The sequence below is a fragment of the Sardina pilchardus genome, chromosome 19 (genome assembly GCF_963854185.1).
Source record: "Sardina pilchardus chromosome 19, fSarPil1.1, whole genome shotgun sequence".
NCBI lineage: Eukaryota > Metazoa > Chordata > Actinopteri > Clupeiformes > Clupeidae > Sardina > Sardina pilchardus.
The window spans coordinates 19,332,924-19,342,923 of NC_085012.1; the positions used below are offsets into that span (position 1 = coordinate 19,332,924).

Consider the following 10,000-nt stretch of genomic DNA (forward strand, 5'->3'; position numbering starts at 1 on the left):
CCTGGGAGACGCACCGGCACACCAGCGGCCGCTTCTACTACCACAACACACACACACACGCCACCACCTGGAAACCGCCGCGCAGCCGCACCGAGCCGCCCAGCAGCGCCGACATGGAGGTACACACACACACACACACACACACACACACATATATGCACACATGCAAACACACACACATATGCACACATGTGCACACACATACAGCGCCCTCCACAATTATTGGCACCCCTGGTTAAGATGTGTTCTTTAGCTTCTAATAAATTCATTTTTTTTCCAAATAATATAGGACCACAATGAAAAAAAGCGTAAAATCCAACCTTTAATACAAATGCATTTATTTAGAAGGAAAAAAAATCCCACATTAAGAAATAATTATTCTTCATAAAATCACCTGTTCCACAATTATTGGCACCCCTAACAATTCCTAGGAAATAAATGTAATTAAAGTATTTCTGTCATTTCTGTCATTTCTACATTAGTTTACAAAGTCAATCAGAGTATGTAGGAACATTTAATTAGTAATTCTTAACATCCTGTTTCCCTGGGCTATCAATATGACGTGACACAGAGGCCATTTCTCTTCAACATGGGAAAGACAAAGGAACACACTGTTCAAGTAAGGCAGATGTGTGTCGACCTTCACAAGTAAGGCAATGGCTATAAGAAAATAGCCACTCGCACCCCTGTCCATATCTATGGTCAGAGGAATCGTTAAGAAGTTTAAAACAACTGGAACAGTGGTAAACAAGCCTGGAAGAGGACGCAAGTTTATTTTGCCATCACACACAGTGAGGAGGATGGTAAGAGAAATAAAAAATCTCCAAAACTCACTGTTACAAAATTGCATCAAATGGTTGCATCTTGGGGTCACAAAGTCTCCAAAACAACCATCAGGCGCTATCTACATGCCAACAAGTTGTTTGGGAGGCATGCAGGGAAAAAACCCTTTCTCACTCAAAATCATAAGCACAAACGTCTGGAGCGGTACTGGGCCTTAAACTGGGACCGTGTGCTTTGGTCAGATGAGACGAAGTTAGAGCTTTTTGGCAACAAACACTCTAAGTGGGTCTGGCGTAACAAAAAGATGAGTATGCAGAACAGCACCTCATGCCCACTGTGAAGTATGGGGGAGTATTGGTGATGCTGTGGGCCTGTTTCTCTTCCAAAGGGCCTGGGAACCTTGTTAGGGTGCATGGCATCATGAATGCTTTGAAATACCAGGACATTTTAAATCAAAATCTGGTGGCCTCTGCCCGAAAGCTGAAGATGGATCGTCACTGGGTCTTTCAGCAAGATAATGACCCTAAACATATGGCCAAGTCTACACAGAAATGGTTCACCAGACACCGTATCAAGCTCCTACCATGGCCATCTCAGTTCCCAGACCTCAACCCCATTGAAAACCTGTGGGGTGAGTTGAAGAGGAGAGTGCAGAGGAGAGAACCCAGGTCGTTGGATGATTTGGACATTTTGTGCAAAGAGGAATGGTCGAAGATCCCTCTTTCTGTTTTCTCTAATCTTGTGAAACATTCTAAGACAAGATTAGGTGCTGTTTTATTAGCAAAAGGGGGTTGTACAAAGCATTAACATCAGGGGTGCCAATAATTGTGGCACACATGATTTGATGGAAAATAATTATTTCTTAATGTGGGATTTTTTTCCTTTTAAATAAATGCACTTGTATTAAAGGTTGGATTTTACGCTTTTTTTCATTGTGGTCCTATATTATTTGGAAAAAAAAAGTGAATTTATTAGAAGCTAAAGAACACATCTTAACCAGGGGTGCCAATAATTGTGGAGGGCGCTGTATGCACGCGTACCCACACACATACGCACACACTCACACACACACACACACACACACACACACATATATGCACACATGCAAACACACACACATATGCACACATGTGCACACACATATGCACGCGTACCCACACACATATGCACACACTCACACACACACACACACACACACACACACACACATATATGCACACATGCAAACACACACACATATGCACACATGTGCACACACATGTGCACGCGTACCCACACACATACGCACACACACACACACACACACACACACACACACACACACACACACACACATACATATATGCACACATGCAAACACACACACATATGCACACGTATGCACACACATATGCACGCGTACCCACACACATACACACACACTCACACACACTCCCACACATATATGCACACATGCAAACACACACACATATGCACACGTATGCACACACATATGCACGCGTACCCACACACATACGCACACACTCACACACATATATGCACACATGCAAACACACAAACATATGCACACGTATGCACACACATATGCACGCGTACCCACACACATACGCACACACTCACACACACACACACACACACACACATATATGCACACATGCAAACACACACACATATGCACATACGCACACACACACACACACACACACACACACACACACACACACACACACACACACACACAGCAGCACCTGTATGGCACTGCGCTTGCAAGACAGCAGTAGATGCACAGAGCTGCCCAGCAGTACACACACACAAATAGCAGCATGTAGCACTTGTGCATAAACACACACAACACACGTGTAACAGAGTCAACTCTCTTGGTAAGAAGAGCAGTGGTGAGGATGTGGTCTGAAGAATGTGGTGAGGATGTACTTCATGCCACACGCACACACGCTCACACACACACATACACACGCTCAAACACACAAATGATCACACATGTGATTTTCAAGGTTTTTTTTTTTTACATTTACTTCAGATTTAGTCTGCTTTGGATATAAGACACTAAATGCTCTCATTGCAAACTTTACACACACACACACACACACACACACACACACACACATACACACACAAACAACACACACAGCAGTATAGAACCAGGACAAGTCTAAGTAGGTCTCTATATTTAAGCTCCTCTAAGCCTCAGCCAGACATTAAAGATCTGCCACATTCCCTTGCCTGTGTGTGTGTGTGCGTGTGTGTGTGTGCCCGCACATTTGAGCACTCCCCGGACTTGAAAGAAGAAGTTTTCTTTAGTTAAACTTCTGCTTTGCACTGCACACTGAGCTGTATGTGTGTGTGTGTGTGTGTGTGTGTGTGGGTAGGCAAGGGTGTAATGGCCTGCGGTGCAGCCACACTCTCGGAAACCACACACACACACCCTCGTACATGTACACATTGTATTATGTAACTGCGAGCACACGCGCACTCTCATGTATGTGCACACACACCATCTGCCAATGAAACATACTACCTGTTTTTTCATCCGCTATTCTTCATTCAGAAGAATGACATAATCTCTGTGTCTGTGTGTGTGTCTGTGTTTGTCTGTGTGTGTGTGTCTGTGTTTGTCTGTGTTTGTCTGTGTGTGTCTGTGTGTGTGTCTGTGTGTGTGTCTGTGTGTGTGTCTGTGTGTGTGTCTGTGTGTGTGTCTGTGTGTGTGTGTGTGTGTGTGTGTGTGTCAGTCGGAGGAGAACAGTCTCAGCACCTACTCCAGCCAGTCGGACAGCCAGTATGGGTCGCCCCCTAGAGGCTGGTCAGAGGAGTTGGACGAGCACGGCCACACACTCTACGTGTGCGAGTACACCAATGAAAAGGTAATATCTCTCTCTCTCTCTCTCTCTCTCTCTCTCTCTCTCTCTCTCTCTCTCTCTCTCTCTCTCTCGCTCGCTCTCTCGCCGCATAACAAGATGTTTGTTTTAGATGTCATGACATTTTAGGAGAGTTGGCAAAAAACCTAAGTGTGTGTGTGCACGTGTGTGTGTCTCTCTCCTTACAGTGGATGAAGCATGTGGATGATCAGGGACGACCGTACTACTACAGTGCAGATGGCTCCCGCTCGGAGTGGGAGCTGCCTAAAGTAAGTCCCACTGACACACACACACACACACACACACACACACACTGCTCTTAATCTGACAGCAGGTTAATCTGTTCAATGAAGCTCAGACTTCTCAGGTGCCTGCAAACCGAGGTGACCAGACTGGTCAATAGGCTAGCAACTCTCACTCACTCACTCACTCACAGTCTCTCGCAACCACACACACTCACGCTCTCACACACACACGCACACACACACACAGTGGAGTGTATGGGCAAGGGAAGCTGAAGATCCGTGGTGTTTTTGGGAGGAGGAGAGAGGTACAGTATTCAGGGAGAACTTCTTACTCTCTTAAAAAACAAACCAAAAAATGAGTTGCAGCATAAATGTTGTTTATTTCCAAGAGATTGAGCTTTTAGACTGCCCCCTCCCATCCTTCCCTAGCTCTGAGCCTGTGCGCTGTTGTTCTTGAGAAGTTGTTGTTTTGGTGTATCGGTAGCCAGTGGCTGGAGTGAAGTGTTGTGCTGGGAGGAAGATTCTCTTGCATCTAAGAGACAAGCTAGTAGTGACCGACACTAGCACCCATGGGGTTTAGCCTCTTGTCTAGTGCACCTGTCGTTCCCCCATGTCCGAGGTTGTGAGTTCGGTGTCCAGAGTGGGACTGGATACATCGGCAGATACAGCTAAATATGGACATGGATAGATAGGAGTAGAAGGACACAGACAGTTTATCTCTTTAACTTGGGTGCTGTGTCAGTAGTAGTTCTTCCTCTCTCTCCTTCTCTTTCTCTTTCTCTTTCTCTCTCTCTCTCTTCACTTTTGCTCTCTCTCTCTCTCTTTCTCTTCTGTGTGTTTGCCAGTGAGTTTTCTACCCTTTGTGTCTCTCGCACAAATCAGAGCAGAAATGTTTTGTTGGCTCGATGTTTTCTTGGCTCATGTCTGCGTACGGACCTTGAGAGATGTCAATTGTGCTGCATAAATAAAATGGAATTAAATTAACCTGCTGTTCTCTAAAGGAATTGTCCAAGTCATGATGTGGATTTCCATTGTACTCGTATACAATGCATGCTTGTTTTAGAGAAGAGATAGTTAGATGCTATTCTGTTTTTGTTCTGCCAAACCAATTAATCAAATGAACATAATGTATAATATTGTTATCAGTTGATCCTTTTGGCAGGCTGTGGCACATTCCAAAATGTTAAGATGTTTGTTTTTTTTTATTTTTATTTTTATTCATCATCCTCACTACATCCCCTTCATCAGCGATTGCCATTCACTCTCTGCTAGCCTCGTTCAGTGTTAGCGGCCGCTAGCGTTTCCTGTGGCCTGCTGCCTGGCCGGTTGTCTGTTATTCAACCGTATTAGTCAGCAGGTGGGCGCTAAGGTGATTATTTGGCCTCAAAAGGTTGTAGCCTTCTAATATCCTGTTACCATTGACTTCCGTCTCCCGGTAAAATGTGTGTGTTTTTTTCTGTGACATTTCATTTAGCTTTTGGTATTTGCATGACCAAGGAGATTGTATGTTGTAAATCTGACTTTTTGCTGGTAAACAAAGTTAACATGGATTATGAATGTGAGTGGAACAGGCTGTTTTTGCTTGGAGACATTTGCCTGATGGTGGTTCGGAAGTTCAGCCAAAATATCATCTCTCTATCATGATAATGTTGTTTGTAAGCATTCAGTGAGAGTTATCTGTTTATATCCGTTATGCAGCTGTTTATCTGATTCTTTCTCTCTCTTTTTCTCTCCCTCTCTATCCCTCTCTCCCTCCCTCCCTCCCTCTCTCCGCTGCAGTACTCACTCTCTCCTCCAGCCCCCTGTGAGGTGCAGAAGTCCCGCAGTCTGGAGCGGAAGCAGCCGGAGCCCATCGTCCTCACCAAGTGGAGGCACAGCACCTACCTCCTGGAGCTCACTGATAAGGTACACTACGCCTCTCTCATTTCACGCCCCCTCTCTATCTATCTATCTATCTATCTATCTATCTATCTATCTGTCTATCCACTAAGCTGTCTATTTATCTATCTATCTTTCTCGTACTTTCTCTCCATCCTCCCTTTATCTGTCTCTCTCTCTCTCTCTCTCGCGCGCTCTCTTTCTCTCTCTCTACTAAACTAAATGTTGTTCTGACGCCAATGTTGTTCGTCACTGTTCAACTTCACGCCCAGTGCTCACATGTTTACGCCCACACCGTGGCGGCTTTTTTTTGAAAGGAGGAATATTGCGCCTCCTTTTCACACGGGAAATTGCCGGCTTTCAGTGTGAAAAGGGCTTCTTTCTCTCTCTTTGACATCCTCCACACTTTCTCTCATCTTTCCCCTGGGTCTCTGTCCCAAGCACTGTCTGTAATGTTCATCTCTGTTGGCTGTTTCTGTTCATGAGCTGTTCATATTGTATCCATTCGTCAGTCCAACAGAATGTCTGAAGTGTGATGTGCTTTAATGTGTGATGGCCCATGTGTAGCAGACACAAGTGTCTAAGTGAGATGACTGGGCACTTAAATGACTGTCTACCGTTTTTGTTTTATTTGTGTTTCTACAGTACGTAGTGTAAGTGTGTGTGTGTGTGGAAGGGGGGGGGGGCGGGTGATGTGAGACAGGCTCTCTCAGTCATTGTAGTTCAGAATTAAGCATGCAGGCGTCAGTAAGCCGTTTACTGTGATCGGATCCAGCTGATGTCCAGCCTTGTAATCCCACAATCCTTGGGGGTTTTTCAGGCGGACATTAACGAGCACCAAATTATTCTGATCAGTGTCAGAAGTCTGACTTAGGCTCCTAAAGAGACCAATCAGTGTTCGGTCCTCCCAGCAGCATGGAGTACTGGCGCCATCAGGACCCAGTACTAGTGGATGTGACACGACTCTGGATTCAGAGTTCCATTCAAATACACACAGTTTTTGCATAATTTAATCATTTAATTGCCTGAACACACACACACACACACACACACACACACACACACACACACACACACACACACACACACACACACACACACACACTAATTGTGCCTGCCCAAAACTTTACTTACGTAAGTCCCCCTGGACGAGGGGTTACTGTTGAAATAGAACAGAATGTGGATTGTTTTTTCCAAGAATTTAAGTCGAAAGAGGACTTTTTTTTATGTGTTGCCTGGAATGTTCCAGAATGCCTCTGTTTCCCGGGGCTCTCAGCGCCCCTCAGTTCTATGATGATGAGTATAGGCGTGTGAGGAGGGCAGACAGCCTCGGTACATCTCCATCACAGGCACACCAGGCAGTGTGTTATCGCCCTCTCAGTTGCTCAGTAAGGCAGTGGGTGGCCCGTCTTCCACACACACACACACACACACACACGCACGCTCGTTTGCTCGCTCGCACATACACCCACACCCACACACACATGTCCGCGCACATACACAAGACATAAGTCTCACACTCTGCAGGGCATCGGAAAGCCAATTAGCCTCCTTCCTGTGGCCTGCCGTGTGTGAGTGTGTCAGTGTGTGAGTGAGTGTGTGAGAGAGAGGTGCTTTACTGTCCTTATGTATGTCTGAGAGAGTGTGCGTATATCTGAAATTTGATAGTACAGAACTGGTTGTAGGCAACGTTGAAAGTTTGTATATGGGTAGTTGACATCTGGCCAAGAAAAAGTGTTTTTTTTGGAAAACATAATTTTTAAAGAAAAAATACAAATATTTATGTAGTATGGAAACTGTAGTTTCTGAAAATAATAGTGGTCACTCATTTCGTCAATGACCTCACCTATTTTTTCCACGTTTACACTCATCTGCACTGTGAATGTGTCCTATGGTGTGACATTTAAAAAGTACTAAGAAATGATATTGAATAACATTTAAAAATACATGAAACAGAATTGTTCACATTATTAAATCATTCTTTTCTTAAAATTATATTTATTTCACATAAAAGTTCTAATTACAATCATTTTCACCATGAATAGATGAACTTGATTGACTTTTTCCTATGAATGTCGATACATTTTTTTCCGCTAACCTTACAAAACTGTTTGAAATTGTACCTATCTAAGAGGAGCCATTATTGGAGCTCCCCTCATGCCAAACCTGGCTTTTTTTAAAGTACGTTTTGAAATTAAGGATGTTTTTCTGTTGTTTTATGTTTGTCACACTATAGGACAAAATGTCACACTGAAGGACAAAGATAGCTATTGCATGAAGTGAGTCAGAATATATGTAGTGTTTATTGTAACAGTGATAAAGGAGGACATTTGTTGGATAAGTGTTGCTTTTTCCAGGCTATTTTTTTTGATGATAACCCATTGTCAGTCAATAGTAATAGTACTTAACTGTGTTGAACTAATTTGTCGACTATGAAACCACGGTGAAGTTTCAGTTTGTCTATGAGTTCAAATAATAGGTGAGTGCAGATGCATGTAGGCTAAACTCTGCTAGTCACAAGTAAAGCAAGGTTTAGTGGAATCCCTGTTCCATATAGTCTTGTGTGCATGCAGATTCCTTCAAATGTGCTGCTGTGTGAAGTTGCATTGTTTGCTGTTGAAGGAAATGATAGATATTATTCTCATTGTTTTAAAGGATGTTACGCCCAAAACACACCCATGACTGATTAAGAGACATAAGAACAACCCTTTTGTGTCCAGCACCTGACAAAATCACACCATTAAATTAGTTAATGTGGACTGCCATGCCTTTAATGTCTATAAACGTTGTGCTTCTGACCATCCGTTTTTGATCGCCAAAAGAGGGACCATAATCCTCAATAGGGAAATTCCATTTTAAAACATTGCGTTACATTCATGAAGTACACTCTATCTAAAACATCCCTACTGAAAAATAGCAAGAAACCATGTTGATGTTGGTAGCTGGTTTTAGCTGTTTTTTGCTGGTTTTCCTCCAGCTATTGCTGGTCTTTGCTGGTATAACTGGTTAGGCCACCAGGTGGACATGCTGGCGTGACCATCTAAGGAAGCTGGTCATGCTGGTGTGACCAGCCTGTCGTGTGGGATACAGCTGGTGTGAGATGGTCATGCTGGTGACCAGCCTGCCAAGCTTGACATTGTAGGTGTAAGATGGCCATACTGGTTTGCTAGTATGACCAACATAAGCTGGCATGACCAGTAAAAACCAGTAATGTAGACCAGCAACACCAACTAAAATGACCAGCGTGAGATGGTACGACAAGCAAAACCAGCAGAATTACCATCGTAAGCTGCAGGTATGTTTTTGCATGACTTTTGCTGGTCTATAGCTGGTTAACCATCATAGGTGGTCAAACAAGCTGGTTAACAAGCTGGTCAACCAGCAAACCACCCTAAGCTGGTCAGGCTGTTTTTTCAGCTGTTAGAGCAGTTTTTAATCATACTTGACACAATTATCTACAATGACATTCTATTCGTTGGTGGCAACACTGGAAGTTCCAGGGCAGGTTGGGCCACAGGTCCTGCAGGGAGGTTCTTTCTGTTATAAAAAAAAAAAGTTTTAGATTCATGTACTTTATATTATAGTTGCTTTAGTAACACTTCAGAACATTGTATGTCGTCTCTAAAATAGCAATAAATATTTGAATTTAAGTCATTATAAGTGTCACACCAAAGGACATTTCCTGTCACACCAAAGGACATTTAAGCTTTTGTGGCAGTTAATGACCATGCTAATACTAACTGAGCCGTCATTAGCAACTGGCATCATGCATTTGCATAATATTACATAGTCCTGCTGTTAAAAATACAAATTTTAATACAAAAATGGCATTTAGGGGTGTCACACCAAAGGACAAAAAAACTTAACAACTTCAGTGGTCTGAAAACATAATTGAATATTTGAACAACTCTTGAGAGAAATTCTCACCATGTTCACTGCTCCAGGGCTTCATTGGGGTCTTCAGTCACATGACCTTGAATGGGGTCTTTCAACTAAATGTATTTGTCCATGATTTTGGCCAACTTAACATCAGGTTATTGCATAACACCAAAGGACATTTTTTTCTGTGACGAACTTTACGGAGTTCCTACCATTTTAGAAATGTATGTATGGGAAAAGTGATTGCCACTTAGTAAAATAGACACTTGCACAATTATGCCAGGAGCGTTCATTAAAAATTTGAAACATTATTTCCTCTATTTATAAAAGTTAATATTTATA

The 10,000-nt window shown here is 43.2% G+C and overlaps 1 protein-coding gene across 3 annotated transcripts in view; it reads left to right on the plus strand.

Annotated features, from left to right (window-relative positions):
* The window catches only part of arhgap12b (Rho GTPase activating protein 12b), a 47,013-nt gene that overhangs the window by 25,472 nt on the left and 11,541 nt on the right, over positions 1 to 10,000 (plus strand). For all 3 annotated transcript variants that reach the window (XM_062520757.1, XM_062520756.1, XM_062520758.1), the window contains exons 3-6: positions 1 to 119; positions 3,531 to 3,662; positions 3,845 to 3,925; positions 5,681 to 5,806. The exon at positions 1 to 119 is cut by the window's left edge and continues 121 nt beyond it. In XM_062520757.1, the coding sequence (XP_062376741.1) occupies positions 1 to 119; positions 3,531 to 3,662; positions 3,845 to 3,925; positions 5,681 to 5,806 (458 nt within the window). The remainder of the gene's footprint in view (positions 120 to 3,530; positions 3,663 to 3,844; positions 3,926 to 5,680; positions 5,807 to 10,000) is intronic.